Source organism: Dermacentor andersoni, chromosome 11 (genome assembly GCF_023375885.2).
Source record: "Dermacentor andersoni chromosome 11, qqDerAnde1_hic_scaffold, whole genome shotgun sequence".
In the NCBI taxonomy this organism is placed as follows: domain Eukaryota; kingdom Metazoa; phylum Arthropoda; class Arachnida; order Ixodida; family Ixodidae; genus Dermacentor; species Dermacentor andersoni.
The window spans coordinates 120,611,438-120,632,741 of record NC_092824.1 but is presented as its reverse complement, the minus strand read 5'-3'; the positions used below and the strand labels follow the sequence as shown (position 1 = coordinate 120,632,741).

Below are 21,304 nucleotides of genomic sequence, written 5' to 3'. Positions count from 1 at the left end.
ATTTAGCATAGGTATTTTAATGACCATTTAGCATACTTCTAAAGAAAAGGGTTTGTTGTGTTGTAAGATTGCAGTCCTTTGTTGGTAACTATACTCAACAAGAGATAAAGGGCACCAGCCTTGGTTATTGTGGGGGTTCAAAAAATTTATCACTAAATTGATCAGTCTGTTGGAGCTTTCCATCATCTACTGTGAAAAAGAAGTGAAAAGAGCAGTTCATATTTTTGCAGTTAAATCTTTTAATCTTTTTACAAAGAAGCTGTATGCCTCTACCCCCAATCGCATTTGTTATGTCCGTGGGCAATAAGTCAACCAATTACAGCGGGATGCATGTAGTACATGCACTGCTTGGTTCCTTGCAGCACCACTAGATGGCACTCGCATCCACGGCAGTGGCGGCTCCAGCCGTGCGGGTAAAACGAAAAAAAAAAAGAACCAGAAAGCTCACCTTCGTGTGTAGCGTTTGCTGCAAGCCTTTCCCGGTAAAGATTACGGTTGTACAAGCTACAGTTGCCGGGAAGCGGCAGCTGTAGCTTACGAAGCAGGGAATGACGTAACTACGCTTTCATGTGTGAAAGAAAAACCCTCCTAGCAAACGATTTCATTTGTGTTCTGATAGCAGTATGGAAAGGTCATGCATAGTTGGGACTTCCAAAGAGCAGCATGAACACGATGAGCGGTGACAGGATCACCGTCGATGTTCACAACGGCATCGTGCTCAGGCTAGGTAGGATGCAGTCATTCCTGCCCAAAGCAAGCCACACGCAGTTGAGGTGCCTGAAGAGCAGCGTGAATATGATCAGCGACTAAAGGAATGGCATGTTCAAGCTAGGCAGAATGCAGCGGTTCCTGCCCATACTTACTGTACATGGCCTGCCCAAAGCAGGCCATCTACAGTAAGGACACCTGAAGAGCAGCACAAGTGGAAAGGGCTACAAAAGGAATAGCAACATCAATATGCACAACGACATTGTGCTCAGGCTTGGCAGGACCCAGTTCAAGGCTACGTCACATTGGTCTATCGGATGAGGTCATGCCTGGCCAAATCACTGGCCGACCACCTTCACAGTGTAAATTGGAGCCCCCTTCCCCCCATTTTCTTTAGTTTTTAAATAGCACTACCTTTAAGCAGCTTCAAGCGCGGGGTTCTGTTAGAATTGACACTATATTTTTCTTTCTTTATACCACTGATACAGTTTGCCACTTCCATTAAAGGGACCCTGAAACGATTTTGACGATATTGTCCAAACGTACTGAGTCGTTAGAGTAGGTCCTTCTGGTAATTAATTGACGCATCTAAGTGTTCTTCGTAAAGCATGCAATTTATTATAAGGTTTTAAAGGTGTACATCGCTACCTATCGCAGCACACTGCTCGGTGGAATTTTCAGCCACCCCTACCCATATGACATAAATCACCCAATTGACGTCAGTAGGGCGAGGAGCTATCTGATTGGCAGCCCAGGGCATGTCATCGATAATTTTCCACCTTTATGGTGAACAAATGATGTTTGTAATAGTTGGAATATTAGTTAATTTATTTCTATAGAAAGAAAGTAAGAGAAAGAGAATGCACAAGAACAATTTCTCACTACACTTAAAGGGACACTAAAGTGAAAAATGATTTCTTCTGCATCAGTAAATTACCGTTCTACAACACCAAAAACAGTGCTCTTACATTGATAAGACGTTTGGTAAGCCAGAAAAAGTGCAACAACGAATTACGGGTGGCGACACGTACTTAAGTTCCTGCACCTGTCTTGGATTTTGATGGCATCTTCTAGGGCCTACTAATTATATATAGCGGCACAGATTGACTACATTGTGTTCTAAAGGAACCAAATATTAAACATGGCAAGTTTCGGGAACCTTTATTCAGCCACCACGGCCCAAATGGGAAAACATACTTTGGAATCCCTGACGTCACGCTGACGTACCTGCATTGGCGTTTCGGCACGAAATTCAATTACTGATACTTGGACCTTAATTTTCTCATCTAATAATCAAACTATATTTTGAAATGACTGCCTGCAGGGTTCTCAAACAATGCTTCATTAGTCTAAACTGATTTATTGTTTCGCTTTAGTGTCCCTTTAAGCACTTATGGCACACAGCAAGCGTCGTCTGCTTTTGTTACAAAGTGCTCCATTTTGACGAGAGCTCCGCCATCAGAGTCGGTCTCAGTCTTTTCGCGAGCACTATGATTCGACTTTGTTGCGTCGGGGACTGCAAACATTTCGACTGGCAATATTTCAAGCTGCAACATCGTGTCCATCTGCAAGGCAGCAGGCGAGTGTACTGGCTGCAGCGCATCAGACTGCCACTATCCGATCGGCGCCAGGATTTGCGTGTTTACGGCTGTCACTTTACACCGGAAGATTACTATTGCAATAGCATTTCACGAGTCCAGTATTAGGGTAAACGCATGCACAAGGGAACAGGGCCTGGCTGTTTTACCATGTCGTTCATGGGATAAGCAGAAGTGCGAATGTGAATGGTCTGCACGGTGCAGCCACCTGGTGGCACAGTGCTCAACCACACACAGTAGCAGTAACGAAATGTATTCTTCTTTGCTGCTGGTGTAAATTTTTCGCAGGAGTGTAATCATTAACACATTGTTTTTGTAAATGTTTAAGATGTTTTATACTTGGTTAGAGCAATATTAGCTCTTTGTTTGGCTGGTTAAGCTCTGCGCCAATGGGTGGCTGGACCGTGGAGACTGATCAGGCAGCTGACGTACGTCTACGCTAAAGTTCCTTCATAAGCTTGAGTTTATAACTCTACCACTCCGTCGAAATGCCCAGCTCACGTGTGGTTACCGGAATTCCAGATACGTTCAGCGCTGCGACAGAATGCTCGAAACGCACGCTGCTTCTTCAGCTCTCGCTTGGGGTCAACTGCCAAGCAGCTGGGGGAGAGTTTGAAGAGGCTTCGAGTGTGCGCTCCTAAAGAACCAGAAGTTGTCGACACGACGTGCCATCATGATGCAGAGCCAGTGAAGGCGGAGCTTAGCCCCGATCACTCGGCGAAGGAGTTGAGCAGAAAACGCATGACTATGGAGGAGGGTAATACGGGACGTTTCACACAAATTGGGATGCGAATGATTAACTTTAGCTGTACCCTACGCGTCTACAGAATTTTTCCGAACCGTTTCAGGGGCCCTTTAAGCTTATCATATCATCACCACTTTCCATTCTTGCTTTCACACAGCAGATACATTGCCTTTTACTTCGCACACTAGCAAAAATATATTTGCTAACTGAAAGGTTGTGTCCTTTGTGGCAGTTTTTTAGGACTTTTCTTTTATATCTGAGGTCAATTACCTATTACTGTTAGGTACTGGTCTACTTTGTATATATATTAAATCTGACCGCGATCAATTTCCAGAATCTTCTTAACCTCATCATTTACCATTTCCTTAAATGATTCTCCCACTTTCCTTAGCCTTCTATGGTGCATCGTAAGTATTAACTAGGTTAGATCTTTGCTACCAGTTTTCTGATTAATCTTGCCTCAGTTCCAGGATTGATGTAGTTTTCGTCAGAGCGATGACCTCGTCACACATTACAAATTCTTGTTTTTAGTTCTGTTAGCATTGCTTGCTTAGCATCAATTGAAGCCAGGCACTCTTCTTCAATAATCTAAAGAACATAAAAAATTTGCTGTAGTAGTTGGGAAAACTAAGTCATGTTGGGTGGAGAATTGCTCTCGATGTCTCCAGCTAGCAACAACTTCCAGAGGTCTAAGGACCAATCCCATAATATCAGACAAGGAAGTCAAGGGCACAACAGCACAAGTAAACATATGTAATTTCAGCAAAAATATTTGTCGAAGCATTTGCTCTCCTGTAAGATGTAAACAGTCTACGTGCCGATGGATTTTCTGTGCCCTCTGGCTTGTGTTGGTGCTTTCCCAGAATTTAAACTCGTCAAGATCATTTTGATCAACCTTGATGATGAGTGCCATCAAAGATGTCAGACTGCGCAGTATTGCACTGTCTTCAATTTCTGTGTGTGCATTGAGCATGTGAATTGATTGTTGATTGGATGTTCCTTGGTGCAACTTGGGCATAGGTGTTGCTCTCTGCACAGACTCTGGCACCTGTGCATGTATTTTGAAGGTCGTAGCAGGTCAATGACAATGATGATATTGGACAATGATGATATTGTCTGCATCACAAAGACGTTTATTGGGCAGTGGTAGCCTGGCTTTTGTCACAGTAATGAGCTCAGTGCCACAGAAATTGCTAATTTTTCTTCTTCCTTTGCTGATTAGATGCACCCGATTTTCTCTTACAGTGCCCTACAAGTTTCTCAAGCAACCACATTCATTAGATGACTGTGTCTTATTAATTAATTTCAAATAAGTTACTAAGTATGCACTATTTAATTACACTGGGCACTAACAGTAGGATGGACAACTTGTAGGAACATTGAAGGTGTGCAAATAATCAAAACTTTAGTATAACTAATCGAATATTGCCATATTCGATTTGGTCTTCAAATACAATAGTTCCTATTCGTAAGTACAAGTATTCTTAAAATAATTTTCTAATAATTCAAATTGCTGACTGTTGAGTTAATTTCACCCCGGTGGCCATGGTAGACATAGAACATAAGAAGTTACACGGTAGGGTACACTACATGTCACTCAAGGTGCAAGACTTTTCCGGCTGAACCACAGTCATTTGTACTCACCAATGCAATCCAGATAAATTGCTTGTTTGCTCCTAATGCTCCATTTGTGTTAATGATAAGCAATGCTTTATTACATACAGTATAACCACGGAAACTTTGTATGTATATAGCCAGATGTGAGGTTTATTGGTGAGAACAGCAACTCATTACTCGAAAATTATTTGAAGGGTATTGAAAGGTATTATATATTCTATGTAATTCTGGCATTATTCCATTCATATTTAATCTCAAGAATTAGTATTCACACACCCCTAAAAATGTGCACTTACATCTATTTGTGTAGAGCTCTGCGTTTCTTCTTATTATTATTTCTAATTATGTGACATTAATTTCTCTTTCAAATTAGATAAACTTGTGCATTCATCGTCCAGCCTCTGAAGGCAACATTTTAATATGGCAGACCCAACATAGCCAGTTCACTGTTCTGCCCAGTGGAGGAAGTGATGCTATTATTAACATTAATAATATTGTTATTATCTGATGCATGTCATTTGTACTGTTGCTTTATTGTTACTCCTTATGTGTCTGCTTATCCTGATCTTTTTTGTTTTACACCGGGTTCATACACCTCCTTAAAATTCTTGAAAACCCTTGTCGCTAGCTGAGGGTTTGCAGCGGTGCGCCAGAACCAGAGGACCAGCGTGGCAGGCTCATAGAATGGACTAGAATGTGCCATACTTGTGCCATGAGCACGCACCACCCAACTTTATTTTCCTCATCTTTTGCAGTGTCAACCTAGAGTGCTGAACTTTAGGGTCCACGTGTAGCAGTGTCAGTGGGCAGTACGCCCTTAAATTTGGAAAAAAATGATAATATTTAAAGACCCTTAAAACTCCTTAAAAATAAATGTGCTCTTTGAATTCCTTGAGAACTGTTCTTGGGGGTGACTTTCGAAAATTCAAAGTAACAAACAGCAAATTCTGACTGTGCCATCGGAAACTGACTGTTGATAGACCATCGGCTGTCTATCGGGAAAGGATTATGGCTTTTATTCTTCCCCAATATCTCTAGATGATTCAATGTGGCATGTCCACAGCCACCAATGAAAGGCTTAATTAAATTGCCATTGTGGAACTAGATGAAGCTAGCTCAAGCGACCATGCTGTATCGCTATTCTGGTTCTTTTGCTAGTTGGTTGACACCGCAGCCATTGCGACTCCATATTCAAGCTCTAAGCTCTGGAAATGCCCGGTGGAAAGCAATTTCTATATATTTAAGTTTTAATGCACTCTGTAGCTGTGACTGAAGCCAGATATAACTACCATGCTAGCAGGCGATTGACATAATTGCCATTAGAAAGCTAATGGATCATGTATCCAAATCTGCAGCTGCTTAACTGCAAGAAATTGCAGCTAAGGAGGCGATTTCACTATGTTCTAATTATATGGATGAATAAAGTTTGTTTCCCCCTCCTTGAATATTGGTCTTTATCATCCTTGAATGAACCTTAAATTATGAGTTGAATGTTCTGTACGAACCTTATTGACATCTTATTTTTTATCCTGCAACTTTTGGTCTTAGTGTTATTTTTTATCTTTGTTTCCTTGTGCAGTATTTAGACATTTGGTTGTTCCTGGGCACCCAAAGTAAAGATCAAATTATTGTTATTATTATTATTATTATTATTATTATTATTATTATTATTATTATTATTATTACGCACTTTGGTGGTGACTCGTCAATTATCAATCTTTTGCGCAGTTACCTTCTTGATAGATCATGTTAATGTCAATGGCCAGACGTCTTCTTTTCACATGACAACCAGTGGCGTTCCTCTAGGATCAGTACTAGGGCCACTCCTTATTAAAATTTTTATTAATGATGTTTTTTTCCAGAATTCATCCTTTCTGTATGCTGATTACACCAAGATTTTTAAGGAAATGCATACTGTTAATGACTGTCACATCCTGTAGTCTGGCCTGTCTTCATATCTAAATGGCACGAGGTTAATAACCTCGCCTTAAGAGGAAGCTTTAGCTTGGGTGCTCCTATCTAAATAGTAAAAGGAGAACTCGCTCTTCTCGGCAACCAATGCACCAAATTTGGCGAGGTTAGTTTCATTTAAAAGATAAACTTAAAATGTAGTGACTGTTGGTATTGAATTTCTTTTTAGGTTGTCATTGTTCTATTAAAAATTGGCAAAAATTGCAAATTTGCTGAATATGAAACTGAGTAATGATATCACAGTTCTGTGAATTGCATCTACCCGCTGTGGTTGCTCAGTGGCTATGGTGTTAGACTGCTGAGCACGAGGTCGCGGGATCGAATCCCGGCCACGGCGGCCGCATTTCGATGGGGGCGAAATGCGAAAACACCCGTGTACTTAGATTTAGGTGCACGTTAAAGAACCCCAGGTGGTCGAAATTTCCGGAGTCCTCCACTACGGCGTGCCTCATAATCAGAAAGTGGTTTTGGCACGTAAAACCCCATAATTTAATTTTAAATTTTGAATTGCATCTAATAGTACGTGTAAGGCTGACAAAACTGATATGTTGAACATGAATCTCAAAAAAATTAATATGAAAATACAGCTTTTGCAGAACCCATGTACACAACATAACAAGTTCACTTAAGATATAAGATGACATGAAATTTGTTCACTTTCAATTATCTAATGGGTGCCATTTACAGAACCACGATATCTATTCTTGATGCAGAGCTATTAATTTGTAAACTTTGTGCTTCTATTTTTTTCAAGCTTCCGAATTTTTTAAAATCTTTCTAATGAAATTCAGGCCCTAAATCGAAATTCTGCTTCCAGCAGTCACTAGAATTTAGCTTCCTCTCTCAAATGCGACAAATTTCATTAAAATCGGTCGAGAGGTTATCTCAGAAAAATGTTTTTGCGTTTTACATGTACTTGAATAGGCCCTGGCGGAGTTGGGCCCGAGCTAACGCTTACTCTTAAATGCTGCTAAGACCGAAGTCATGGCTTTCACGTGCAAAGCAGCAAGCTTTCTTTTCCTGTAGATACTGTACCATTGTGTAAGGTCTTTGAGATCAATGATCTCTGTGTGCTTTTTATACAACCTTGCACTTTTCAATTCACACTAAATGCGATACAATGATGGGTGTGTGCTCTCTTGGCTCTGTTAGCAGACTGTTGAGAGAATTAAATTCTCCTACACCATTCCGCAAGTTATACACAATCTGTTTTCTTCAACTCAATAATGGGTTGTTCGTCTGGAATGGCATTTCTAGATCCAATAGTAGCATTATAGATCGAGTCCAGAAAAAGTTTCTAAGCAAATAGCACCACCGCTTTCCTAACATGGACACTGGACCTTGTTTTAGCTCTTTTGGATTGTTGTCGTTGCCCTTGCCTTGCTGCCAACGTAATCACGCTGACCTTCTGTTTCTTTTTAAACTCCTTCATAGTATCCTCACCTGCCCTGAACTCCTCGGTTGTATTGTGTTTTGTATTCCGGACAGGATCACCGGGGAACATAGACTTTTTCATGTTCCTGCCTGTTGTCACCAGAATTTAAAATTCCACGAAATACAGAGTCTTTGTACCGCATATTTTCATGATGTTGATGTTTTTCATAACTCACTGTCATCTTCTTTTCTGTGCTTTGCCTTGTGTCATAGTTTCATTGTTCAATTGCTTTTCGCCTCCTTTTCTTTTGTATTTGTCTTGCGCATTGTTCTAGTACACTCTTTTTCACAATTCTTTTTGTTCATTGTGTGTGTGTACACAACTGCAGTTTTCTTGTTTTCAATGTATGCGTGTGTCGAACCTTAGGGTTGTTCCTAGGCACAGTAAATAAATAAATGATTGATTGATTATTTTGTGAAGGCTGTAAAACAAGCTAGTTGGTTGCTAGAGCTTGCATTTATATTAGCAGCACAAAATTGAGATTTGCACAAAGAATGAAACGAAATAGAAGGGCTGTGTTTATTATTATTATTATTGGTGGGAACAATTGCAGCATCTCATTGGGCTAACTGGTGTGCAACTATACAATGTTCTGTAATGTGAAGTTAACATCCATGCAGTGCTCTGATATTTACTGACTGTTCCTTACACATGATGGTGACAGGTGTTGCAGAAAGCATGGTACAGGAAACGATGTGCTGTCATTTTTTGTATATTTTTATGCTGTGTTTCTTCATCCGTCATTGTCAATATTAAGTGTTGCTGACTATGCTGTACAAATCTATCCTCGTTTGTCTGTTGTCCTCTGCCAGGCTTATGATGCAACTTCAAAAGAGTTCCAAGTGATGTACCCCAACTTCTCCAAATGGTGTGTCATCCGGCAGAAGTTGGACCCCCAGGACATGTTCCTAAACCCTTACATGAAAAGAGTTCTTGGCTCATAAAAACTAGTCAATACCAGTGGTGCTTCGGCTACGGGGATGGTCAGCATTAGTCATTAATTAGCGGCAGCGCGGGTAGTTGTGGCATGCGGAAGAGGCTGTGTGCACATATTTTGTTCAATAAAAGAAGTTGCGTGTAATTGTCGGGTCTCTTGGCAAAATTGGGGTGGCAGCCGCACTAGTGCGGCTACGGCTTGAGTGCCGCTACCGTTGTCTTTGTATGTCTTCCTTTGATGCGTTCTTTTCACGGCGGCTGCGACCTCCGCGGCGACCTTGCTTCGTGCACGCTGAGCTGTGTCAACAGCAGTGCGAGCGTGCAGGTGAGCCAGGCACCCTCGACTGGTTTTTCTTCGACTGCGCGCTTCGCTCGTGCTCCGCAAGGGGGCCCTGCGTCGCCGTGTGCTCCGTTCGTCTGCTTCAGGTGTTGGCGTACTGTGTGCGACGCGTGTGCCGCTTTCTTTTGAGCGTTGCGTTATCGTTGCCTGTTCGCGAGAACGCGTTATTTTATTTTTTGTGCCTGGGTTTTTATCGTCGCGAGAAGAAGACCCGCACCGAGACCATCTAGCGACGACGGGTGGCGGCCTGCAGCTGCGACGAGGTAAGCTGCGATTCCTGTCCCCGTCTAGCACGCTGCCGCGCAGCCGGCAGTTACCAGTCGGCGGCGAGTTAAGCCGCTTTCGTGGGGTGAGAGAACATCCGAAGCGCACGTCAACATTGGTGTCCCCGATTCCGAAACGAGTTGCTCTTCTGTTGAGACCTCTCTCCCTCTCTCTGGCGACAGGGACATTCCGCATGGGTGTCTTGCATGCGGAGCGACGAAAACAAGAAGTGATCGGCCGTGCTCTCACTCACTCTCAAACGCGTGCGCGCATGCACCGACTGGACGGCCGTTATATCGGCGCGCCCCAATTGCCCGATTACAATGGGGTCCCCGCGGTCGGCAGAGCGCGCAACTCGCGCGACCTTTCATCCGGCGCTGATAACCGTGTTTGGAGATCGTTCTCGGAGGACTGCGCTCCGGCTGTGGTTCGCGTGCGGAGTCCATGCTAGAGGGTATCGCAGAGGGAGCGAGCGAGCGACCGAGCGTAGACGAAAGGCTCCGGGAACGAACCTTCTCTCAGAGCAAATACGAAGAACGGGTGGGGGGACGAAGGCGAAGCTCATGACGTCACGGACATTATGGCGACCTGCGTGAAGAGGCGCGCAGGTATGGTTCTTCCCCTGTTGCGGAATCCCGCAGCGGACCGCGTTGCGCGCGTGACTTCAATGCCAACGGTTCGCTCGCTGCGTCGAGGAGGATTTCATCCCGCAGACTTGTGCCACGCGCGGATTCGGTGCCTACTCGGGAAATACGTCGCCGGCCAGTGCACGTGCTTCCCATTCCGGCCAGAGCGCCTCTCGCACGCCTTTTGTGAAACTGGTCGCCGCCGCGTGTCCCGTTCGCCGGCTGCGTGCTACGGTGAAACGAGAACGGCCGGCAGCACACAACGGCCAGTTTGATTTTGTGCGAGCCGTTGTTGCATACCCCGCAATGAAACCGTGTCGTGGACGACTTCGACACATCCGGCTTCAAAAGCCGATGCGTTGCATGTGAGCACGGAATATGTGCCTCGCAGCGAAGGCTCTAGGGCTCGCTGATGATTGATATCTTCGCCGGTAGTTCAACTGGTCACTTAAGAGAGGCCGGTAAATTCGTGAAGCTTAGGAAAAGCACTGTGCGTTGGGATAGCGCGAGGGACGAGGACGAAGGAAACGAGCTACACCGCGAACAGAAAGGGTTAACCAATTTTAGTCGGCCTTGTGATCTTGACATTGAAAAACACCTCTGCATGGATTTGTGACAGATGTGGTTACAGTTCCGCAGTGCCCTGCTTCTACTCAACGAAGTCCGGTAGTTTCAAGAATTAAATAAATCGATCCGCCTGCAAAAGTGCCGCGGTCTCCTTTAAATCGCGCCGATATCTTCTCGGAGTTGAGTAAAATAACGTTAGCGTCTTCAGCCTGCGTTGCCGGTGGTGAAACCGCTGCTTTGGCAAAACTTTAACCGAATCACTGAAGCAGTCGCGGTGTCAATTTTTACCGTGTTCAGCGCATTGTTTCGCAAATGTCAGCTGAAGTTCTGGAATGTGACCTGAATTGTTCTTGTCCATAAAAGTGCGCTTACGCAACATGGCTTGGTAGTGGCCTTTCTGTGAAGTAAAATATAAAAGTAACGTGAGCATAAACCGGGACTGGCAGAAGAAGCCGTCGGCGGGTGCATAGCTAACGTTCGCCAACTCGCGTTGTTTCAATCGCGTTGTTCTCTTAGCGCAACAGGCACATTAATTAACCCTCTCTCTTAGTCCTTGCGTTGTGGCTTGCGAGCAGTTAAGCTTTCTGTGAATCCGCCGCATCTACAGAGAGCTGCTAGCAGTGGCTACAGCCCGACAAAAGGGTGCGTCGCTTCCAGCAGAAAAATGCCGGAGTTGAACGAACAGCTGCTGTGGCGAAAACAATTTCCGCGTCTTTGTTGCTTGTCACTCAGCATCTGTTCGCCGACGGCGCTTGTGAGTGATCCACTGCAAACGCGTGTGATCCTCCACAGACGGTCGCCTTGCTGGCGCGACCCGATGACCACTGACGAGCGCGTGTTGTCATTACGACAACGGGGTGGTGGCGCTGCCATTTCCGGTTGGTGGCGTACGGCGGGGGCTTCATCCCCCCACCCGAAATTTTTCTGGCCGGCGCCATTTTATACCTGGCACGTCGCCTATGAACAAAGGCGCGCATCCTTCGAACGCCCGCCCCAGACAACTACAGGATGCTACTCGCCTTTAGGCAGACCAAGGGCTTGCTCGGGGTAATAGTTAGTTGTATTATGTACCAAGCATGGGAAATTTAACAGGAGCCCCTCTCCCACTCGAAAAATAATCCTGGCTACGCGCCTGCTTTCGATGTAGTAGTGTCCCTACACGCTAAACCAGTGGTGCTCAGCTCGACAGTGAGCGTGGGCTCATAGGCTCAATTATCAGAGATTCCAGTGTTGCACAAGTTTAATCGAGAGGCGCTTGCGCCAAAGGTGTTCTTCACTCGGAGGAGCAGGGGATATGGCACACCGGGCATGTGCCCCCTCTCCCCGAAATTGGTGTTAGTATTCCGCCTGCCAAGCACCTTCCTCTCCCTGCCCGCCGAGTTTCTGGCGACGCCAATGACGAAGGGGTCAAACCTTGGGTTAAAGTGCAACTCCGGCATTTTCTTTTTTTTTTTTAAGCCATATTGGGATATTGTCATTTTCAAACGGCATTGGCAGTCCTGTCATCGGTAGGGTGGTCCAATTTGCTTAGCTCATGAATAATATTAAATAACCAATAAACGAGGTACCCAAACGGTTAGCTACTTCGTGCGACATCTACGATGAGCCGATGACGTCAGATCCTACTCTACCGTAATGTAAACATGCAGAACGCGTGCTAAACTAGCACACGTGGTGCTAACGCTTTCTTAAAGAGGCGTAAAAATGTGTTTTTTTCAATAAGAATTTGCTTGCTTAAGAATATTTGTTAAAGGTCCCCTCACCATATCTGGCCATTATGAGCTGACAACCGCAGAGCATACAATGCACGTTGACGATCGTGTCTGCAAAGTATTATTTCGCTACGCGCCGCGGAAAGACCTGAAATTTCAAACCGAACGCTGCTTTCCTTTCTCCGAGCCGGAGGAGGACGTACACATGCTAGTGCGCCTACACGTGTTCGCACTGTGACGTCGCTCGTGGTGACACGTGTCTTCGATAATTATTCAAGGCAACATCTGGTGTTTGTGTAACATGTTGCTTGAATAGACGAATTATAGCTTAGAGAAATAAAACACACAAACCGAATGTCTGCATGTTTTTGTTTTACTTCGCACCGCAGCACGAGAGATGTACTTCCGTTTCGTCTGCTTGTTCCCACGTCGTGCATTCGCGTAGCACAGACGTGGGCCGCCAGCAAGGCGTCCTCTTGCACAGCGCGCAGAAGCGTGCGCTGCGCGATTCGATCACGACAGCTCGCGGGCGACGCCGTAAGCGGAAGTGCTCCGCGGCGGAAAAAAAAAAAAAGAGCGAGAAGAATAAAAATCGTGCAGATCCCATGCACTGTGGGAATCGATGTAAGCGAAGCTTTCCGTGCCGGATGCTTTGATTGACGATAATTAGTGGTAATGTTGACGGCTAAAGCTTAATTTCTTTAACGTTTAGGCTAACACGAGAGTGGTGAGTTGATGTTAACGGTTACCTTGCGTGCGCCACTGTTGTTTGCGTAGTACTCAGAATACACAGGAAGAAGTGTTTGCTTGAGGCGTTGTTGTGCGCCATATTTTATAACCTATGAGAGGGTTGAGCGTTGTCATTGCTTCGCATGGCACATCGCTTTGTGGCAGAAGTATTAAACTTCAATTGGATTATGGGGCTGTACGTGCCAAAACCACACTCGGATTATGAGCACGCCGTAGTGACGGAATTCGGATTAATTATGACGGAAAGCTTCGCTTACATCGATTCCCACAGTGCGTGGGATCTTCATATTTTTTAAAGCCAAGCTATCTTTACCTCTTCCTTCGACTTTCCCGCTGCTGCTGCTGTAGCGCACACCGCGTCGGGGGGGTTGTTTTCATCCGGCGAGGAGGAAAGGGCGCGCGTCGAGTCTTTTCCTCCTCTCTGGATTGTGCGATCCGACGCGGCGCTGCTTGAAAGTATTGCTGTCGCGTGCTGCGTAACGATTTCGAGATGTTTTAGATCGTACTTTGTGAAATTTACGCAATGTACGTTCATATAAGGTCGTCAGGGAAGCCTTTCGGTGCATCGGTAACTACAGTACGCGGAAATATCTTTTAGGGGCGCAAGCATGTGACGCGCATTATCAGCCGCGGTTTTGTGTGTGCGTTGTGAACTAGTTACCGTATATTGGTTTTAATTCAACGAAGAGAACCGGTGTATCTATTACCAGCATGAAATGGTAAATCTGCTTACTGTCTGATCGCTTGGCGTAGGGACTAAAACATAAGAGCGCATGCTCGTGTACGGCCAACCTAAGGCAACCACGAAACATCAAGCGGCAGGCGCTGTCAAATAATTGTGATACACCGGTATCGTTCTCGCGCATTTCAAGTCTAGTAGGCTTGAAATCACTATATGTCTACGCTAGCCTCCTGCATGAGGCCGATGACGCTGCTCAACACAGCAATATACTGTGGTTGGTGAACCAGCATGATACATATATAAGCTATGTGCGTCGGCATTGCCTTTTTGCCCTGTAAAGCCATAATATATGAGAGCGATCGCATAAGAATGCGATGGCTATTTTTGAGGACAAAATTTCCGTAATATGCGTGAGTGCGTCGTAGAGAACGGAACGAACAAAAAAAAATCGGTTGTCCTCTTTCTCGAAAAAGAGAGAGAGAAAACGGGCTAACGCCGCCATACGACCTCGCATAGTTTATACATCTACGAACGTTGATGCCGTATGCTTGGCCCATGCGCTATATAGACCTAATATATCTGCAATCCAGCACCTACCACTGCTTAGGACGCTCGCGCAGTTCGTAAACGGTCGCTTTACTGGACAAGCTTAATTCACACTTTAAGCTATGCTGTTATTGCTAAGCAAAACTATTTTATTCATTGGTGGAGACCTCATCCACCGTACCTAGTAGACACGCAATGTAATCTGCAGCTAACAGTTTAAACGCTTGTCAAAGTATAACAGCACAGCTCCTATCGTAGCAGAACGGCTCCCACGCCTTACGACCTTCGCGTATGTTTCATTGCTCCTAAATCGCAGCTTAGAACTATAAGATAATACTGCAATAAGGTCACATTAGTGAATGGAACATTCAGAAATACGCAATTGATCTGCGAGGCTGATTGTAGGCTCAAGCACTCGCGCACATATCGCGGTGCACACTCCATCCGCCTCAACGCCAGCAGAAATGTCCGGCCATACCGACTTAAACCACTTCAGTACGTCTTACAGAACCGTTTACAACGTAGAAGACGTCACGTCATGCTAAACAGACTGCACGAGCATGATAACAAACGCCAGAAACTACCACCGAGCGTATACCTGCCATGCAAGACTGAGTGCTCGCCCAAGCTGGCATGCCGACTGCCCACAGATGGCGCCACTGCGTAGCAGTATGGTGGCGCCCATGAAGAGACAGTGTATGCGGATACAATAGGTATGAGGTGCTCCGAGGTATGTGGAAAGGTGTAATGGTTCCAGGACTTTTGGAAATGCGGTTGTTTGCTTTAATTCAGGGGTACAATCAGGACTCGACAGGAACCAAAGGTCAGTGGGTCGCCTCGCATTGGGCGCTCACTGAAAGACTACAAGTGAAGCTGTGCAGGGTCATATGTGCTGGACTAGTTTTGAAGTGAGGCAAGCTCGCAGTAAAATTGAGTATGAAGAACGACTGAGGAATATGGAAGAAAGTAAATGGGTTGGGAGAGTTTTGAGGTATCTGTACAGGAAAAACATTGATTCACAGTGGAGGAAAAGAACTAGGAAGCTCACCAGCAAGTATGCGGCCTGTAGGTAGGGCAACGCAGCAACAAAGGACGTCAAGCGGAAAGTCAGAGAGGCTGAAATAATCTCATGGGTGGCTGCAATGGAAAAGAAACCTGCCATGAGTAACTACTTATTAAGAGGAAAAAACGAAATCAGGAAAGAAACAATTTATGGTAACTCAAAGGGAAGCTCATTACTTTTCGAAGCGAGATCGGGATGCCTTAGAACACGCACCTATAAATTAAGCGAGATATAAGAAGGAAGGAGCAGGTGCTTGCTGCGGCAAAGCTAGGAAAACTATGGAGCATGTTTTATTAGAATGCGAAGACGTCTACCCAGCGGTCGATTTACGCACCACTGGCCTCCTTGAAGCCCTTGGGTTCAGCAAGAGCAGTGGAAAAATAAACATGTCCGCAATATGGATTAGTAAGAGGCGATTGGAGGATTGGTGGAAGAAAAGTAGGAAAACGAGAAAAAAAAACGGACGTACAAAAGCAGTTCGCAATAGGGGACAGAAATTTTTTTTGTGGGAGTTCATAGTGTCTTTTTTTATTGTTTAACCTAGGTAGGACATTAGGCAGTATAATAGCAAGAGCTCGGTGGCGCAACCCATCGCCCAGTTCCAGAGAGGACGCTCATAACATCCATCCATGGCAGGCGCAAGAGAGGAAAGGCGACGGGAGAAACTCGTTTTCACCCCACCGCGTCGAATGCGCACAATGCCCTCAGGAGCTCGCTGGCCGTCGCCACTTTAGCCGCCTGACAGCTGTAATTATCCGTGACTCCACTCAGAAGCATTGCAGAAACTGCAGCGTTTCCCTTTCTGCTAACGCGCGAGGCCAGAGGGGACGCCAGATAGAACTCTAGATAGAAGGAGAGGGAGAAGAGCCAGTTCCCATACAAGAGGGGGGTGGAGGCGACGAGAGAAGGCAAGGAAACCACACTATTATACGACAGTGGTTGCGGGGAAATAGGATAAGCTTGTTAAGAACGGCCCGCTGACGTGCAAGTTTTGCCAGCCAGTTGCGACAGCGGACGTCAACTTGGAACGCCACCGCAAACCTCTAGCCACGGCGTCACTAAGTCGACTGTGTATGGAGAACAATACGCGCGTCCTCGACTCTCCGTCGCTGGAGCCAAGATGAGTGCGACGAAGCAGGCTTTGTGCCTGAACCCGCCACCGCCAATCTGGTCTGTTGTGAACGAGGGAATCCCCGAGGGAACGTAGTTCGAGGCCCCTTCCCACGCGCCGTTCAAGACACTAGACAATGGGCACCTGGCGGCGCGCTGCGGGGGTCAGCTCGGTGAATAAAAGGCGCCTTTCCTGAAGTAAGCCCCGAGTTCTACGAAGTCCGTCTGACGTCGGTTGAAGACCGTGAACCTCGCGCAGAAAGGCGACTTGTTTACGATGACTGGACGAACGTTTCCCTCACCTTGGGATCGAGGGAGGACCTAGTGTTGATAAACCGCTTTTGTGCGGCTGCTCAGTGTACTTTCTCTCGCCGTCATGCTAGACTGATGAACTGCAACGTCCTGATGTAGATACTGTAAATAAACCCATATTCCCCGTTCTCGATGAGAAGCAGTCCTTCCCTTCAACAACGTCCTCAGCGTGGATAAGTTGGACGACGGCATGGGCCAGCTACCATCTAATTCATGCCCGACTCCAATCTTGACAACTGGTTATGAGTGGTGGAATTGAGCCCCCTAATCCTTACAAGCTTAAGTTCAGTACATTGCTGCTATTTCTGAAAAACAAACGCGATGCAAATAGGTCAAGCGGGCAACTTTCGCAGGGCGTGAAGAAGCAGAGCCGCATTAATTAAAGCACACCGCATAATCGAGGAGACACTACGGATTGGTCGACCGTCAAATCAACACTTCTGTGCCCGCCGCGTTAGCTTTGCGGCTATGGCATTGCTAAAGGTGGTGGATTTGATCCCAATCGCGGCAGCCGCATTTCGACGGGGGTGAAATAGAAAACGCATGTGCACTTAGATTTTGGGACACATTAAAGAGCATCACTGTGTCAAAATTATCCGGAGTCCACCACTACGGCTTGCCTGATAATCCGAGTGTGGTTTTGGCATGTACAGCTCCATACGCCAATTCAAGTTTAATACTTCTGCCACAATGCGATGTGCCATGTGAGGAAATGACAACGCTCAACCCCTCAGAGGTTATAAAATATGGCGCACAAAAACGCCTCAAGCAAACGCCTCTCCCTGTGTGTTCTGTGTACTACGCAGACAAACAGCAGGGGTGCACGGCTACATGGCTATATTTGGCCTATTTATGTCCTAAGGACTTCCGAGTCCCGAGGTCCGCGTCAACACTGACAAAATTCGGAAATGCCGGTTTATCAAAACCCAAAGCTCATTGCTGCTGCAAAGATATGTAGTCAATTTCGAAGGCTGTTTTTAGGCAACGTCGCTGCTGGGAGCATATCGTTAAGTCATGGCTGCCATGTTTATACGTCATTCCAGCGTTAAGTTCTCTACTTTGTTTTGGTTTCGGCGTCATCTGCTGCCGGTTCACGCGTGGTTCAGTAAGAAAAATGGTGGGGCTGACAGCTGTCGAGTACCTGTTCCGTGCCGGCTACTGTGCAAGAAACCATTATGTGGACTTTCAGAACAGCTGAAGTACTCGCACACGCGTCGTGGCGCGTCATTCTCGCACTTGGTCCAATTTTTCACATTTTTTCCGCCATTCAGTTTGTCGAATATCCTTTCTTTTTATTGGCAAGGCGGTCACAGGGCTTTAAATATGACGTACCGCGGCTACTATGGTTTTGGTCGGCTCCCCACCAAACAGCAAGTTTCGCCGCCTAATGCTGACGTAACTGTAGGTGGTGTTGCGACTTGGGGTTCGAAGATGTCCAATGTACTTTGCTCGTGGAGGAGTAACGGAACGTGGGGCTGGGCCCTATATCCTGGACGTTTTACAAACAAGATTATGCAGGTATTTACGTATTTACAAGAAAGTTCAAAGTAGTACAGAAAAAGTTCATAAAGAAGTTGTAGCCGCCGATCATTTCCGCGGACCGTTGCTCTACTTATGCCCTGCGGGGTCATTCTTCAGTCACATCCCCCAATCCGGCGTCAGGAGACCGATGACACCAGGTCCCACCGATCCGGAGGTCTGTTGCCCTTTCCCTCTGAAGGGAGCTTTGTTGGAAACGCACGCTCATCACCGGGCACAAACAGGGGAAGGGGGATCATACACTGACTCCGATCGTACACTATCCGTCCCAGGCGTGGACGTGCCAATTTGGGCGGCTGACAGGGGATGGACCGTATTTTTGCACTATTTGCCAAAACTTCTGACCGAGGTACTCCCGTGCTGGCCATAAATCGTCCGTGTTGAGAATGATTTTGACGAGGCCGTCGGCCAGTTCCCCGTAATCGCGTTAGCCGTGACCGGAGGTTGTCGCGGGCTGAACGGCTGATCGCAACAGCCCGTCCACCGCCAGGAGGAGGGCTCGCTAGGGGGCAGCTCATCGGTGCCCCTTGAAGAGGCCTTGGCCGCTCAGCAGGCTCAGCTCCGGCTCAAAGTCTCGGGCTCGCGGGGAGGTTCACGTCCAGGGACAATAGCCATCTCGGAGGAATGGTTGGCTGCAGGACGTAGGCTGGGAACTGGCATTTAGCTATCAAGTCCGCACAGCGCCAGAGCAGCGACAATACAAGCACACAAACCCCCTCTGAGATATGCCAGGTAATTATACCTTCTCTCATAACTGATTTCGAGGTTAGAACCAGCGAGCGCAGAAAGGCAGCCATAGAGGAGCGCCGCCCAAATGACCCTAAACAAAGTTCAAATGGTAGCGTGACTAACGTATTAGTCAATTTGGTTTCAATCGTGTCTCAAAGAAGGCGCAACTCACGCAGCTCTTAGGCAATCGACAAAGGGAGATCGTTTACAACACAAAAAAAACTATTTTATGTTCCCTATCGAGTCATAAGCACTTATCAAACGACATAGCTCACGTAAATGACAAAAAAAAAAAAACAAGGATCAATCAAGGGTTTGAATCAAGTCAGCCCTGCCTCACTGAAACGCCTCAGCGGAGGACAACTGCGTTTTGTTAATTCCTTGGGTGGTATTTAAAACCTTTAAAAAAGCTAACTGTACTTGCGCGCAAGAACCTTCGAAAAAAAAATTGCTTTCCTAACGATAAGCTATTAAAATGAAAATTAATACGTGCTTAATCACTAACAAAAATATGCATCGTGCACAATTACAAATAAAACATCATCATCAGCCTTTTTTATGTCCACTGCAGGACGAAGGCCTCGCCCTGCGATCTCCAATTACCCCTGTCGTGCGCCAACCGATTCCAACTAGCGCCCGCGAATTTCCTAATTCCATCGCTCCACCTTGTCTTCTGGCGTACTCGACTGCGTTTCCCTTCTTTTGGTACCCATTCTGTAACCCTAATGGTTCAACGGTTATCTAACCGGCGCATTACATGGCCTGAGGCCCAGCTCCATTTTCTTTTCTCTTAATGTCAATTAGAATATCGGCTGTACTCGTTTGCTCTCTAATCCAAACCGCTCTCTTTCTGTTTCTTAAAGTTATGCCTGGCAATCTTCGCTCCGTCGCTCTTTCCGCGGTCCTTAACTTGTTCTCAAGCTTCTTTGTCAGTCTCCAAGTCTCTGCCCCATATGTCAGCACTGGTAAAATGCACTGATTGTACACCTTCCTTTTCAATGATAATGGTAAGCTTCCAGTCAGGAGCTGATAATGTCTGCCGTATGCAATCCAACTCATTTTTATTCTTCTATGAATTTCCTTCTCATCATCCGGGTTCCCTGTGATTAATTGACTTAGGTAAACGTACTCCTTCACAGACTCTAGAGGCCGACTGGCGATCTTGAACTCTTGCTCCCATGCCCGGCTATTCGTCATTATCTTTCCCTTCTGCATATTAATCTTCAACTCCACTCTCACACTCTCTCTGTTAAGGTCCTCAATCACTTGTTGTAATTCGTCTGCATTGTTGCTGAATAGAACAATGTCATCGGGAAATTGAAGGTTGCTGAGATATTCGCCGTCGATCCTTACTCCTAAGCATTCCCCAGTTTAGTAGCTTGAGTACTTCTTCCAAGCACGCGGTGAATAGCACTGGAGAGATTGTGTCTCCCTCTCTGACCCCTTTCTTTATAGCTATCTTCCTGCTTTTCTTGTATAGAATTAAGGTAGCTGTAGAGCCTCTGTAGATATTTTCCAAGGTATTTACGTAAGCGTTCTGTACTTCTTCATTACGTAATGCCTCTATGGCTGCTCGTATCTCTATTGAACCAAATGCATTTTTGTAATCTATGAAAACCATATAGAGAGGCTTATTGTACACTGCGGATTTCTCGATAACGTGAATAACGACATGGATGAGATCCATTGTAGAGTATCCCTTCCTGAAGCCAGCCTGTTTCCTTGGTTTACTAAAGTCCAGTGTTGCCCTTATTTTGGTAGAGATTATTTTGGTAAATATTTTGTATACTACTGGGAGTGAGCTAATGGGCCTCTATATTTCCATTCTTTAACGTCTCCCCTTTTGTGGATTAGTATAATGTTTGCATTCTTCCGGTTTCCCAGGCATTATGTCTCCTCCATCTTTGATTAAATCGACTGGTATCCCGTCTTCTCCTGGTGCTTTTCCCCTTTTCATGTCTTCCAAGGCCCTTCTAACCTCATCGCTAGTTATAAAAGAAACCTCTTTAACATGTTCACTACTTCGAATGGAGGTATCGGGACTGCTTCGAGTG

The 21,304-nt window shown here is 45.8% G+C and overlaps 2 protein-coding genes across 3 annotated transcripts in view; both read left to right on the top strand.

The window, feature by feature from the left end:
• LOC126539337 (L-gulonolactone oxidase-like) overlaps window positions 1-9,155 on the top strand; it is a 92,802-nt gene extending 83,647 nt beyond the window's left edge. The window contains exon 12 of one of the 2 annotated variants that reach the window (XM_050186145.2): window positions 8,887-9,155. In XM_050186145.2, coding sequence (XP_050042102.1) covers window positions 8,887-9,018 — 132 coding nt within the window. In that variant the 3' untranslated portion in view covers window positions 9,019-9,155. The remainder of the gene's footprint in view (window positions 1-8,886) is intronic. The other variant, XM_055075500.2, reaches the window with a different exon arrangement.
• A 272-nt stretch (window positions 9,156-9,427) lies between these two features.
• Window positions 9,428-21,304, top strand: part of Pka-C1 (Protein kinase, cAMP-dependent, catalytic subunit 1) — a 443,650-nt gene continuing 431,773 nt past the window's right edge. The window contains exon 1 of the mRNA XM_050186148.3: window positions 9,428-9,613. The gene's annotated coding sequence lies outside the window, so the exon portion shown is untranslated. The remainder of the gene's footprint in view (window positions 9,614-21,304) is intronic.